Raw genomic sequence first — 16,379 nt, forward strand, 5'->3', positions numbered from 1 at the left:
GACCTCTCTCCCCTCTTATGCATTCTGTTCCCTTCCACGGACACAGGAGGAGGAATTGTCTCCACAGAAGACAAGATCAGACTGATCCCTTGTTTTACTAGAGTCAGTGCACAAGGTTACTTCAATTTTCCTATTTTCAGGTGCAACTTGGGATGTACAAGAACACCAGGACCCTGTAGGGATGCCCAGAGGACACTTCCAGACATCAGGGAAAGTGCAGGAATGTATTTCCCAAAGGCCAGCAGCCCTTCACAGTAGGACAAAACAGAAAATGAATTGCTAAAACTAAATTAAGGAATTAAGGTGTGAGAGAAGATGCTGCTGCATTCTTTATGTGGTAAAGTTTCAGTGCTGATTAAATTTCTGTGCTAGATATGTTAAAATGAGCTTTCAGTGTATATATATTCCCCTCTTTTTATTCACCTGTGTATTCTTATCACATTTCTCAAGTGTCAAACATATCCATTCCAGCTCATAAAAATTCAAGAGATTATTCAATGAATTATTCACCCTCTGGTTATAAGACTTCCCTCTATTCGTACCAGTAAATGTCAAAAGAAAGAGTTGCATATAACACAGAAAAATCTAGTTTTCTAACCCAGTTTGACCATGATACAATTGAGTTTTGTATTAACATTTCAGCAAAAGTATAATTATAACTGTATATTACTACAAACTTATGATTACTTTCCTAGAAAATCAAGGAAAATCTTTCTATTCACCAAAGAAATCCTGGTTTACTTGCAGGAAGGTAAAGCTAGAGATAGGGATCAGTTCCCATCTGCATTCAATGTATTCATAACTTTTAATAAATAATGCTTAGGGACCGAATTTTCTTTCAAAAGAAACTACTGCTAATACAGTTGCTTTTACTTTCAGCATTTTGATGTTTCAGCACCACTTTCAGTTCCAGGAATTCAAACTTAATTTCATACTGCTAAGTGTCTGGGAAGAGCAGGCTTCAAAACTAAATCACATTTATGAAAGAACAGAAGCTGGCCATATCCTAGATCCAATTCAGATCTCAATGGAATTAATGAAAAACTTTCCAGCAAATGGAATTCTTTCCATCAAATGGAATTGGGCTTGGAACTGGCTTCTGTATAGAGCTATGCTGGTATTTGAGGGTTTTTCAAGGGGATTCATTTTGTTTGTTTTTTAATCAGCTATATTATTCACATAGTCCAAACAGTCTAGTCAAAGACTCAGACTAAGCCTCTGTTATATTTGATTTATCATCTTTTCGAAAATGTGTTCCATTAAATGGAAACTATTTTGATCAAAGTGTATAACCTTTACAGTATTTTTCAACTACTGTCATTAAATGCAGCCTGAGTTGCAGCTGCATTTTACTGTCCTATAAGTTATTGCTTTCCCAGGTGTTTGGTCCAAGGAAGGTCTTATCCAAGAACTTTTTCTGTTGATAATCAAGACCCTCTAGGGAAGCAAAAGTATGAATTATTGTAAACAATCAAACTAAATTCAAATAGTTCACAGTGGCTCAGCATGCCTTCTATTGTAGCTTTTCTGCTTCCTTTTATCTGTCTAAAAACATTGCCAATTTAAAGCTTAAATAAACTCACCTCAGCTCTCTCTTTTAAGATTGTGATGAGCAAACTATTTTCTTCAAGAAGCTCCTGCAAGGAGCCCATCTTTCAAAATAAATCTGCCCATCACTGACAGAACCATACCTTGTGATGCAGGGAAAGTTTGGCTCTTCTCTCACTTCTACAGGGAGTGTTTCCTAACAAATTCCCTCCTCTTACATTAAGAAATGTACTGTAAGTGTCTATGAATGTAATTCAGACAGTTTTGATGTGAAATTCAACTGACTTCTGGAACACATTGTGTTATGAGTAAATTTCCACAGCACACCACACATTTCCTAGGTTTATTTCAGATCTTTTGCCAAGATTAACAGCATTTCTTTCATGTTGCTTTCTTTACATTTATATCTATATTCCATGTTTAACATAATGTTTCTATGGGTCTGGAGAAAGCATTAAAAATTTTTAACTTAAAAGAAAAAATTGTTTCTTTCTAAACACTGTTCCATCCATTATTACATTTATATTTGTTTCTTTATAATTCACTCAACTTCCCCATTCAAAAACTTCATAAACTAATACAATATTCTGACTTTTCACAAGGTGGAAAATGCAAAATCTGCCTAACACAGCTTTTTCCATTAAATAAAACAAGTTAAGCCAAGCAATTCATAGAAAGGACAATCTACACATTTTGCAGATTTAACTATAAACATCTATTAACACATCACTAAAATATTGCTGCTTTTGCCTCCATTACAATCTATTAATATTTCCTAAAAGTTGTTTTATTTATTATTTATGCAACTAAGTTCCTTAAATTGGATTTTGCATAGTGTGTTATCATTCAGCTTGCTATAAATTTGATGTGCCTTCAAAAGATAACATCTTTTGATAACTCTCCATCTTAATCTGTTTCACAGTAATCTTTGCCTCAGAGTGACATGAATCAATCCATCTCTATCATTTCCACACACAGCACACTAACCTGGTCATCATAGCGGTAAGTGAGGAACTGCTCCCCCGTGGTGTCCTCAAGGAAACTCCCCTGTGGAGAAAGTGCAAACTCAGGCAAGAAGTATGCACCTTGGGACTGCTCTGCTCTTGTCTGTAAGAAATTCAGAAAGGTCATGTTATACCTCCTACAAACACAAGTAATTTTTTAAAAAAAAAAAAAACTATGCATACAATTACAAAATCTAACTTCTGAAGGAAATAATAAAAAAAAAAGTGTTGTGTTTTAATGCATGGTATTTCTGGGTGGATATTTTGCTGTGATAGAGACATGCAGAGGTTCAAACCAAAACAAGATGCCTCAATAGCAGAATAAGCAACTAAACCAAAGGAGTGGTGGCTTATCCAACATCACTGATCAAAGACATTCAAAAAGCAACATTACACTTTCTTTCCTTGTACACTTCATCAGAGAAGTGGCTGCTGCAGGTAACAAGCTTTTTGGTTAAACACAATATATTTATTTTTACAGGAAGAAACAAACACAGAATCATAGACTAACTCAGCTTAGAAGATATCTTGAGGTCCCACCTAGTCCAGTAGGGTTACCTGTGAAGCCATGACGCTATGAATTACTTTGCTATCTTGCAGGAAGACATGACTGCAAAGAAAAATGGGGAGTGGGAATGACTGCAGTGAACACAGGCAGAGCTCCATGTTAGTTCAGGATGCTATTCACAACTCAGGAAGAGCACTTAAGAGCATGCTGGGAAAGAAAAAAAAAGGCTTCATTTCAAGCTACAGAGGAGTCAATTCTGTCAGAATCATAGCTGGTACCTCCAGCTGGGCTGTCTGACACCCGGGCTTTGATTAGAGGAACAGCTTTTGCTTCGAGGATCTGTGCCTGGTCAGCAATCACAGCGCACCTGAAGTGTGCTCAACACGCCGAGCACTCATCTCACTGCACTGGAGGTGTCCCAAGAAACCCAGAAATGTAGAAAATTCTCTGCACAGACTCTTCTGCCCTTATTCCTCCTGCATTCAACACTGCCCTGAGAAGCCAGCTGGTTTGCATACTAGAGAAAATAAGCAATCATCTTTTGAATGCAGAATACTGAGTCCAGCAATGTAGTGAGGACAGGGCAAGGAAATGAACATTACCTTTCAAAAGGCTGAAACCTTTTGGGGCAGAAGAAGGAGGCCTGAAATGTGCAAGTTACTGCTGGACATTTACCAATGAATAAACTGAATAAATAGGGGTGTAATTAAACTCTATATTTTGACATTTATGCAGCAATTTCACATGAAAGCTGGCAGATGCCATCACCCAGTTTCTAGACTTGGCTAGAACTGTACCAAATATAGATGCCAGTTAACTAGAGATTTCTAAAGTAATCAACATAATTTAAACCAGTTTGTGGTGGAAAAGGAAGGTAAGACCTACTGCAGTTTCTTGCAGTAAGTTCACCTTCTGAAGCTCTCAGCTTATCTCATAAAAAGCAGATGGCACATCATTTGCAGGATGGTCTGGAGAAGCTTACAGTGCTTTTGCTCACTCTGTTGAGAGCTGTCAGCTTCTCAGACTGCAAACCCCATCAGTCATGACAGCATCAGATTAACATACTTGGTTTAAATCAAGCAGTCTTCATATAAACTAGAAATAGCTTGCAAAGGACATGTCTAGACTAGGGTAAAGGTCATATTTCAGCATGCAAGACTGAACAAGATTGTAAAGAGGACTTTTTTCATCAGACCTACATAAGAGTGATTCACATTCACACTGTATTATCCTTACATTTCTATAAAGCTTACTGCAGCAGAGATCTCACTTTTACCCTTTAGCCAACAGATCTTATTTATGCATAATTAAGCAATAAAATATGGAGAACAAATTTACATTTGGTAAAAACCGTTTGTTTCCCCATAAGGCCACCAAAAGAGGTCCACAGTTGTGCTTCCTGCTGAATCCGAGCTGGCTGCAGCTGATGTGAGCCTTGACATGTGAGGCATAACCCAGACATGAAAAGGGCTGACATAATCTGGCATCCTTCCCCACTGGTTTCAATGGGCTATCGATAGATCCTGTGTCAGGGAATAGGGCAGTGATGTAATCCCATGATTTCAGCACAGGCCTAATGGATAAGAGATATGCATTCTAAATCTCCAGTGGCCTGGGTTAAAGTGCTTCTCATTTCTACCTCAGTTCTGCCAGGTGTAAAACAATTACAACATCTACTGACCTATCTTAATATTGCTAAGTTTAGTTTATGTTTGTAGAATGGTTTGGGAAATAATCCTGTTAAGTGCTAGTGCTTTATAACAATATATTTGGAAGTTCTGCCTCATTTACAGGCCGAAGAGAATCAAAATTACCCCACCATACTTCTCAGCTAATTGTATGTATCACACTGTTGCCTAATTTCTCATAAACAAATTTGTCAGTAGCAATAAACTTGCTTGTATTTCTCATCTTTGTAATTCAAACATTTCAAATACAAAGTCTTTGGACATTAATCAGTGTTATGCTTCGAATAAACATGCTAGTATTTGGAGCTGAAATAGCAATTAACAAGAAAAACTAGGGATTTCCAACACACATTCCATTTTCTTGTGAAAAGCTAATGAGCAGCTAGGCACTTGAGGAGCAGAGAAATGCTTGCTAGATTCAGACAAGCAAAATCTGGCTTCCAAGTACAGAAAAATTCAGTGCAAAATGCAGATATTTTGTAAAGTTACACAGGAGGTTACAATGGAAACTGATTGTCAGCTGCAGCAATAGGTACTGCTGCCTGTCTGGTATAAGTTGAGTAAGAAAGAACACAGCCAAGCAATTAATTAAAAATAAAAAAGAAACACTAAGAACACACTATCAGCTGTTAATGTTGAAACCAATGAATTTCATCTGATAAACAACCCAAACTGAGAAGTTAATTTTTAAAAAACCAACTCTTCAAATGTTCAAAGAACTCTTTTGTGTCCACTCACCAAAGCAGCAAAAAACATTTTTACCCTTAAGATGCAGGGACCTTCAGATAAGCTGCATGTTCCCAAGGCACTTTCATTCATACATTGTACTGAACACAAAATACAATGTTTCCACTTAGCCCATTTTATTCCCCACTGAGGAATCTACCAATGCTCCTTATGAGGCTTTTATATTTCTATGGGTACTTTGGCTTAAACGTAATTCAAATTTCAACAGTCTGTGGATTTATAGTATATTTGAGATCATCTCTGAATGACTTAGCTAATCTGATATAAATTCATGCTTTAAAGTAAAGACTATAAGTGCAAGTTTCAGAAAACAATTACATTTCATACTAGTGTTTTAGGTCTGTTTAATGGCCAGTTTAATCTCAATAGCTTTAAATTAAATGTGTCAAGTTACAAGTACACTTAAGATTTAAAGCAGGCATTTTAAACCAGCTTTTATGATCTTAAGTATATGAAGACAGTAGAAGGTGATAACGTAGCCAAAGCAGATATAATACTAATCATTACATAAAATTCATTGAAATTAATACATCATGTAGCAAGAAAGTATGTATTACCTACTGACAAAAAAGAAAATATAAAAATTGGAAACAGATCAGTGTTTGAAAATCTTTCTAGTCAATTAGGACATGTAACTTATTAGTCAGAAACTGAAAAAATAAGGTCTTCCACGCTACGTTTTTCTACCTATGTGATCAAAGAGAGCTATCCTGATCAGCAGAAGTGGGAAGTTTGAAATGGCACTGGGTTTATTCCAGCCTTGGGCTGGAGCACAGCTTTGATCTCAGGCTGTGGTTGGTTCCTCACTCACCACTCCCCACCTGAGTGCTGAAAGACCAAATTACTCTTCCACCTTCAATTGCACAAGACACAAAGAATTGCCTGTATCCAAGCCTTTTCCATCAAGAGCTGCACGTTGTTTTTGCTGCTGCCCAGTTCCATTGCTCTGTAGAGCACTGACTAGAAGCCCCTGAGCTGCTGGATTTGATGGTTTTATTTCAATTTATTATTAAGAGTAAGAGGAATGGTCACCGAGTGCTTCCCAGCCAATACTGCCATTAGCAAGTGGCAAGGCTGAGAAGGACTGAACGCCCACACACAGCCGAGCATCTCCCAGTGACTGAGCACAGCAGGCACTGCTGGGGCACAACTTCTGGTTCCATTTGATCCAAAATGAATCCCACTGACACATTCTGAAATGACCACACATTGCAAAGTACTTTAACTGCTCTTTTTCCTTGATGCCCAGGATTCACCTTAACTATGGCCATTCCACTCCAAGTGAGTGTCAGCTCACTTACAATTATCAAATCACTAAAATGTAGAGTTTTCCTATTACTAAAAATTATAAATATTAACCATTAGTCATTCCTTCCAAGTTAGAGAGCAACAATTTCATCCAAGGATTTAAACTGCTATTTTCATTTCAGATAAACTTTAAAAATATGGTTTAGTCTACAGCTCTTGGAGATAATTTGATACTAAGGCCAAGACAAAGCTCAATCAAACCTTGTAATTGCATGCTACTATTCTACTTAATCACAACCACCAGTGGACTTGAAAGTAATTGTTCCGTATTTATATATAGACAGCAGCAGCTTAAGAAAAAGAGCTTTCTTCTACAAAATCCGAGCTGTGAAGGTCGAGAAGACGAGAAAACAGAGATGTAATGTCTCAAATAAATGACTTGAGCATAATTAGAAACAAAACATTAATATTTTAGATACAGAAAAAATTTTAATTTTAGAGTTTCTTGGTGCAAAGGACCACAACCAAGAGAAGAGTAACAACTCTGCTATAACATACATTTAACACATATAAACATCACTTATACTTAAATCAGTCATTCCCTAACTAAGTCTGTGTCCTTCCTAAAACTGGGAGCACAATGAGAGCAAACTGGAGTAATGCAGATGAAAGCTCCAAAATTATTTATTTCAAATGTTGAAAATGAAAAATACCATGTACTTCCTGAAACTGCCTTGATATCTTGCTTTTAAAAAGAAACACAGACAAAAGACAAAAGGTCCAATCAACTAAAGCTTTACAGCTATGCACAACTGCACTACCCTGCCCAAAGTAAATGCTATAAAGAAAAGACAAATACAGTGAAGGCAGTTTGCTTTCCATAGTTTTGTGGCTTTTTATTAGTTCTTGTTGGAAGTGGAAAATGGGCAGCGTTCATTTCCAAAATCATTGTTATAGGGGAAGAAAAAAAAAAAAAAAAGATGGGAAAAGCCAAATGAGAAAAAGTATCTGCATTCATAATGACTTGTAAATACATGCTTGTCAGATTAATATGCACAGCAAGTCCAATCATATACCAAAATGCATGTATTCCTATTTAATTCAAGTTAAATATCTGTCTCCTAAGCTGCTGCAGCATTTGATTTACGCCCCAGGGAAGTAATATACCAGCTAAGTAGCAGTTTAGTTTAATGGATTTTCAAGGACTCCCATACAAAAATGTCAGATAGAGCACAGCACTCCAACTTCATCAGATGAAAAAGTCTATTTGCAGATAAACAATGTCACATCAACAGTTCAGAACTTTGGATATCTCCAGAGCAAGCAATCCTGATTAATAAATATCTAGAAAGAGTCAGATTAGCTTTTGTCATGGCCAAGATCTACAAAAACAGCTTCCTAATGCTAGACACTCTGAAACATTTAAAGACCCTGCAAGAGAGCAGAGTTTCCACAGAAACTGCCAGCAGCTCAGCATTTCAGCAGACCAGGCCAATTATTTAATTATTAATATTAAACTAAGAGACCAGCATTTCAAATCAGAATTAAAGTATAAATGTCATTTCTCCCAGAAAAAATGGAGGAGGACTTGGCTGAAGTCAAGCACTTCTTCATAGAAGAACCCTGAAAGAAGAAGTTGGCTGTCAGATTTCATCAGGGAGGTCACAACTGAGACAATCTGAACCACTGAGTCAAAAGCTCTCACAGGGACAGAGTTAGAGTGGGAGACTCAAGGATTTTTCTTTCATTTTTCATGCTCTGTATTAGTTAAAAGCAGACTTAAAACTTTAAGTCTGATTTCAGCCCAAATCTAATGACTTTTCCTCTCATCTCTTATTCTAGGCCTGCATGAACATGAAGAAATAAAACAAGTTTGGAAAATGTGCCTCTGAGTTGAAGATGCATACGAAGATAAGCAAAAGACAATTCTCAAATATTTTGGAAAAGCCACCATTTTATCAACACAGTAAAATACTGCCAGCAAGCAACTTAGAAACTGATAGTCCAGCTATTGTTTGAAGTGCCTATCACTGAAAACTGAATCTAAGCTGTAACTATAATCATATTCACAGCTGCAAGAAAGTGACTGCCTTCATCATCTCTGCTGCTCCAACCATCCTGTGCCCATTCAAGCACTCGGAGTCATTCCAGTCACTGGAATGTGCTTAAGATCACGTCACCAGAATAAAAGTGCTCAGCCTAAACTTTTCTTCAGCCTCTCAGTTTGTACAACCTTAAGCCAACACTGAAACAGGAAGAACAATGGAGATCATTTTGTTTTTTAATTAAGATCCCATCTTTCAGACATTTCTACCACCATTTTTCTTGATTAAATGTAAATACATTTTCTTTGGCATAGCTTGGGCTGCAGGCTGAGATCAGCACATTTTGAAATCTTTTTCTGCACCCTCTAAAATTTATACTAGTGATTAAGCTTTTGGATATTTATCAACAATTACTTATGTTTTCTCTTTCTATTGTCTGGCTAAAAGATTAAACATTTCACTGAAAGGCTGCAGTAGGATTTAGCCAAAACTTCATTTACTTTCAAAACCCAGCTTAAATATCTATTTTCGTTCATATTCCTAAAAGACATATGAACACTGATGTTTTCCTTCTTCCAGTGAAGCTTCTTCTAAACTCTGTGTTAGGCAGACTCTGCCTTCTTTCCAAAGAATTGATCAGATATGCCTAAAATTTGCTCTAAGAAGAGCAGCACCAGCAGACTGAAGCTGCTCCCAGTGATATCAGTGGCAAAGTTCCCAGGGACCTTCTCCCAGAACCAGGGCCCAAATCCAGCTGCAGCAGGACAGCATCCCCTGCAATTTAACACTGCTAGGTCTGTGAGCAACACTGCTTACTCGGTTCTCTCTAGTTTTGTACCAATAAGAGCCAAGGGGGAAAATTCAGTGTCCAGACAAGATAACCCCAGAGCAGCTCACTTCCAATTACTGTCAGAAAGTTACTGACTGTGGATCAGATCCTGCTTTCAAAATATGCAATACCCAATTATTTCCCCAAGTCTTTAGCTTAGCCTTGGGGAATGGGGAAGGGGCACAGCCATGTTTTGATCCAACAGAAAAGCAATTTTATAGCGCATAGATAAAACAATCTATGCTGGTGAGTGGAGTTTCTACCTGCATGTTCCTCAAAGCTTGTGCTTTGGGGGAATGGGAAGGGTTGGGGAATATTTTCACTCTTTTTTTACCATCTTTATTAACTAGCCTCTGTGATATAACAGTAAAAGGAAGGAATATCTGGAAATGAGACAGAAAATACTATTTCACTTAAACCTCTTTTTAAAATCTTGAAAGACAGACATAGGTGACTGAAGTCTAAAAAGATTTTATCACCTCTTCCACCATCTGTTCCACTATTCTAGACAAAATCTTCTTTGTATTCTTTATTAAGAAACCTAGTAATTGGTAAAATTCTTGTCCTAAATAAAGTTCTTTTAGTATTATTGGAGTATATTCTCGTGGAGCTCTATCTTTTATTCATTGACAGTTTCTAAGGGTTCTCATGATCTCCACAGAAAAAAAATATGCTACAGAAGTACTATGAGCATCCTTAGCAGAGAAACCAGGATAATCTGTAATATTTTTTTTTTTTTAAGTTGCATGTTGCAGTTTAACCTGACAGGCAGTTAAACACCACCCAGACATTCCCTCACTTATCCCTGCAGCCAGATGGGGGAAAGAATCAGGAAAAAGGTGAAACTTGGTGTGAGATAAAGACAGCTTAATAGGACAAAAAAAGGAAAACAAAACAATAATAATGATGATAAAAGAATATACAAAACAAGGGATGCCCAGTGCAATTGCTCTGTATTTGCTGACTGATGCCTGGCCAGTCCCTGAGAATCAGCCACCCACCTCTGGCCAACTCCCCATGGTTTTATTGCTCAGTGTGTCCCCATCCAGCATGGGACATCCACTGGGAACCTGGAGTCACCTTTCCCAGTTACTTGTGCACCCCCAGCCTCCTGGCTGGCAGGACAGTGTAAGAACAGGGGAAGTCCCGGACTTAGAGAAAGCGCTGCTCAGCAATGACCACAGCACCACTGTTCTCATCCTAAATCCAAAATGCAGCACTATACCAGCTACCAGGTGGAAAATTAACTCCACGTAGCCAAATCCAGGACATTTCATTAGTGTCCTTTATCATGAGTAGCACGTGGTAAAGGATTTTTCTTTTGTTGACAAGCTGCTGACACCTGCACTCCTTTGCAGGAAAGTGACAACTCTGCTTGTCTATGACCACAATTGCAGGTCCACTTACAGACTGGAGGAGACTGGAAGAACAATCTTTGAGGAACTGCAAATCTCTGTACAAAAGGCAAGAAAGAAACACAGTTTAAGGCTCTGTAGGACCACTGTCAGAGCCAGCTGGATAATAAAGCTCAACAAATCAACACATGCAAGATTCACATTGCTTAAGGAGCAAAGGAAAGAATGAAATTAAATGAGAAAGGATACAGGGTCATTCCTGTAATGGGTGGAAGAAACCCCCACCATGAAGGTACAAGACACCCTAGTAGCTTTGGCAGGCCATGCATTAACACAGAACTCAGGATAACTCAACACCACCACCAAAAAATGATGAATAGAGGTCTCATAAGAAGAACAAAAGGCTGTGGAACTCTAATCCTTTCCTAGTGAGATAAACAGCACCAAATTGACTTGCAAGACCAACATCACCCTTCTCTAATAAATTAATTCCTCCTCATCCCCTTTCCCAGTATCCAGACTGGATAACTAATAATGCTGAAGAAAGGTTACAAGAAAGGTGTGAGAGCTCCTAGGTATCAAAAAGTTGCAGTTAAACAAAAATCCTCCTAAAAATTAACATAAAGCAAAAATTTTGGGCAGGTGAAACTTCATGGCACCATTTTGTTAACAATTCTGCAGAGCACTTGTAAAATGCCTCTTGGTTTTCACCTGGCCACAGTGACATGCTCACACTGGTGTGACAGCAGATTTCAGGATTTAATGAAAAAAACCATCCACTACATATGACCAGCTTTTCTTCATGCAGGTCTCAACAGCCCAAGGAAGGCAATACAGGCGCTAGCAATTTGTATATTTATATGTGAGTAAAATGGGACCTGGGACTGTGAGGTACAGCAGAAGAGTGTTAGCCACCATCAGATAAACAGGATAAGGATGAGGGAAATTAGGATACAAGACTTCACACAATACTTAGCTCCCACACAGTATATTATACAGAACTAAAAAATACATTTAGTTCTTATACACTCCAGTATTATTGTACTATTCATCAAGACATATTGTGTGATTCAAAGTTGTCAATATCCTCATTTACAATGGCTGCTCTCAGGAGAGTCTGGGACTTCTGACTCAGATTTTCCCAACTCTTTTTAATTTAAATTATAACCTTAATGTTATTAATATTATGTTATGTTAGTATGATTATTTATATTTAATTTCCTTTTGAGTTTTTTTCTTTAATAGTGATATAATTTGAACTGACACGCTTTTCATATACTTCAGTTGAAATTGTGCCTAAGGGCAGTGAAATTCTCATCCATAAGCTGTTTGAAGAAAAAAAATCTCTGGCACTCAGGAGCCAAACACCTGCTAGAACTAGTGGCGGATCCAGATTTTTAAGAGAATTCCTGTTGCATAATGAAAACACAAAGAAGGGAAATGTGTGGGGTGATGGAATGGTATTAAAACCACGGCACTTAGGGGGAAAAAAAAAATCCTAAACCACTATACACTTCAGAGCTAAATGCTGAAGATTTTGACATTAAAGTTGTTCATGAGTGCAGTTAAAACCAGAGACTTTTGTCATGTGAGGAAACCTGAACTGTGATTCTATCATACATTGCAGGGCACTGCCATGCCTTTCATTGCTAATGACAGGGAGTTTTCTCCCTGCCCTCAATCTCTGTACATCTGCTTCTGATTCAGGTGGCAGGTAAAAATCAGCAAGTATTCAACGCCCAGAAAAGGCTGCCCTAGCACTGGTAATTTTTCTTCATTGCATACTGTTTGTACAATGTTGTCATCAGCAACAGTGTGGTGTTTATCATGAACTAAACAGGTAGATGAAGTGGATGGAATTGCTCTGCTACTGCAAATGACTTCAAATTCTCATAATAGAAATTGACCTGGAAACGGGCAAACTCTCAGCCACCAAGAACTGGAATCATTTCTCATCAAGAAAACACATCTTTGGCACAACTCTTTTTAATAGCCCAAAACTGAAGTAGGGGAACCCAAAGGGCATGTAACTGAGCAACTCTGACAAGTCAGAAAGATAGAAAGCTTCTGATAATCCATATCTACCATCAGAAAGTTTCTCAATGACTGAATAGTCCTCTAAGTGCCACAGGAGAGCTTGGGCTAACACTGCTCTTCATCCACCTTTCTCAGCTGAGCACCGAGAGCGCCTGCTACATCTTGTCAACATTTTTTAAAAGAGGGGCTGCAGAGAGGGGTGTATCCCAAAATTCTACTTACAAAGACAGACCACCCTGAATAAGAGTGTAAATAATCAAAGTGGTTCTCCTCCCTGTTACCTCTAGCTGACAAATCCTCTCTCACCTGGAAGAAAGCAGACTGTAGAGAAATGCCCCAGCCAGATGTTCACTCCCAGGCTCGCTTAGGATTTCCAACAGCTCAGCACATGAATGCGTTCACCATATGGTGAGGAAAATGTGATTTTTCCACTGTTAGTTTTCCACTACTTCTGATAATTTTCGTGATATTAACCCAGTTCTTTGTCTACTCTTCTTTCTCCACTGCAATAAGTCCCTTTGCAGGGTTTATGGACTGAGCAGCCTTGCACATTGAGTTGGTCAGGCACATTTTCACAATGAGGAAGCAGTTAAATGGTCATGGTTCTGCTGTAGGAATGTTGGTTTAAGGCTATTAATAAGGCACATGAGGTGAATGCCTTTCAGCCAAGCTCCCTCCACGTGTGCACACCTGTTTCAGCATGATTTTAAAAAGAAATTCCCGAAAGAAACTGTTCATAGCACACAGTTTCTAAGTCTCAAACACATTTCTGAAAATACTCTAAAGGTTTTAACTTTCTGTGCTTTACTGGTGTCAGGAATTCTGATACACCAACCATGAGGCAAAGCATGCTACTTCATAGTAAACCACTTTTCCCTAAGAAATTACTTCTGTCTTATCACTCATCTGCCACTTTGAGATTATTGACAGTGACTTCCAGTATCATCATTCCCACCTGATGTGCTGAAGCCTGTGAAACCTGAAATGGTTTCCCAGACTGAGGCCCACTGTTCAAACACTGCAACTCACTTCTCCAAGCACTCTAATTTAGCTACATTTAAATCTCAGCTTAACTGCTCCTTCAGTGATGCCAGTCTTGATATTTATAATCCATCCATTTCTCACCTTTTGCAAGGGAGAAAGGGTGGTTGTTCAAGTATATTTCATCTCTCTCTCTTGCCAGTGGAAGCATCTCAAGCAGGGCAAAGTTTTAACTCAGTTGTACTGAGCCAGACACACTATACAGCATTAAAAATTAAATGCTAACTAGAAAAAGGTTCAATAACAGAAAAAAAACCCAATAATGCAACAGTGTAAGAGGACATACCATTAATCTGAAGATTGTTCCCTTCCTGGTCACAACTCATTTACCAGCATTAACTGACAGCATTTCACGTGTACACTCACTAATAAGCCACTACTTAGATTACTCTGCTTTAGCAGCAAACCCCAGAGCAATTAAAAGTTCACATGACAGGCACTGCAGGCCTCTCTTCAGTGACAACTGTTAAGACTAATGGTCATTAGTTTAATGACTCATTTTTGTCCTTCTATACAATGTGTACAGTAATGCTGGAGGACTGATATGGTGAAGGGGAAAGGGCTCTTACTGGGGTGAGAAAAGATAAACACAGACCCTGCTGCTGGAAAGAATGAAATAAATCCTCTGAATGGACTAGAATTGCTGAAATGTTAAAAGACACAGCTGAGCAAGTCAGACATAAAATGAAAATAGAAACTTCTAATTCAGAACAGGGTGCCTGCTCTAATCAGGATAGCTTCAACTCTACAACTCTATCACCTGTCTTCCATGCCCAGCAAAGAAATTATATTAAGCAATTTTAAAATGATCCAGGTGATTACAGAAAGACATTCAATGAACAGATAAAGGATAAGAAATGGACAGCACTTAGGAACATCCGTAATTCAAAGGCAAGACACTGTCTAGAGTTTTGGAATTTAAAAATGTATGATGCCCTATTAAATGCGCTGCATTTTCTTTAAATATTTTAAGCACCATGTCTTCCTTGTGACTGATCTCATTATATAGTAATTTTAGTCTTCTAAAGGTCAATATTTCAAATGCAACAAGTGGCAAGTAGAAGTGAGTGAAACAGTTATCACAGAAGGAACAGGGGAAGATGGGCCCTGTGATTGTATTCCTACTCGCCCATCTTGTATTCTCATTCGAGCAGCTGAGTGAATTGCTTCACTCTGTGTGCATTGCTCTGGGAACTTGGCCCCCACATCCACAATACGTGATTTGCCAATACATACCACCTGCATTCTGAGGGAACGGAAGACCTTCCTGTGGAGGAATATCTTCCCATCCTGTGTGGGTGTACAGAAGCAGATGTGTGTGTACAATGGATAGTTCCCAGGACAGATGAACTGAGACATGTCATAAGTCATGCACTGCTTTCCAATTATGACTATCTTTCTACAGGAAATTTAACAGAATAATTTTACTCCAAATATTGCTCTGGAGTTTATGATGGCATAGCAGATGGACAGTAGGATAAATGGTCATTTCCTTCTCGTTGCCAGCAGTTTGAAAACGCTAACTGGAGGAAGTGATAACTTTTCAGCAGCTACCAAGATACTGGCATTTCACTGGACCTACCAGCAGCTGAAACTTAGAGATCCACAACTGAACACGAAGCACAGACTGTAGTTAAGCTGTCCTGGTTGAACAGTAAAGGCTGTGGAGGGACTGACTCTTATTGCTGCAGCTGGTACAGTCAAATCTCTAAACACATTTACCTTCATGCAAAACGAGCAATCAGCTCTAAGTGCCATGGACATCCTTTACAAGATGACTCATTCAGCCTCTTCTGCTCCAGCCAAGTGGAAAACACCACGATTTTGCTCAGAAGTAGGATGACTACTAAGGAAAAGCTTTTCAAAAAGATACTGAATTCTAAAGAGTACACAATCTTGGTTTTTCCCCTTGACCTTGTCTTTTGAAAAACTCATGCCTCTTGTAGGACATGGGATACTCTGCTGACTACTTTTAAAACCAGTAAAGGCCAGAGGAAATGTCAAGTCCCCTCATACACGCCTCATGCCTAACCAGTGGTGAAACATCATCTACTCTTGTGTATCTAGCAGCTGCTCTTTTACCACCAGCATTTGCACTTAAGGTTAAACAGAATTCTTGACAGCATAGTTTAATTTTAAAGATTTACAGAGGGGCACTATTCCTACAGAATATTTTTCAACTACTCCTGAGCACTTTTGGAAGGATCCATGGCAATAACCTCCCCTGAATTTTCTTATCCGCAGTCAGCTCTTAGTTTGCCAGTACAAGCTAAAGTGAGCTCGGAGGCCAACCCTAACAGCTCAGTATCTAAAGCTTTAGCATGGTTCC

The 16,379-nt window shown here is 38.5% G+C and overlaps 1 protein-coding gene across 4 annotated transcripts in view; it reads right to left on the reverse strand.

Moving 5' to 3' along the window:
- ADAMTSL3 (ADAMTS like 3) overlaps positions 1–16,379 on the reverse strand; it is a 177,960-nt gene that overhangs the window by 141,056 nt on the left and 20,525 nt on the right. For all 4 annotated transcript variants that reach the window (XM_086849604.1, XM_086849606.1, XM_086849607.1 and 1 more), the window contains one exon: positions 2,536–2,655. In XM_086849604.1, the coding sequence (XP_086705730.1) occupies positions 2,536–2,655 (120 nt within the window). The remainder of the gene's footprint in view (positions 1–2,535; positions 2,656–16,379) is intronic.

Source organism: Cyanistes caeruleus, chromosome 13, assembly GCF_971803275.1.
Source record: "Cyanistes caeruleus chromosome 13, bCyaCae1.hap1.1, whole genome shotgun sequence".
Lineage (NCBI taxonomy): Eukaryota > Metazoa > Chordata > Aves > Passeriformes > Paridae > Cyanistes > Cyanistes caeruleus.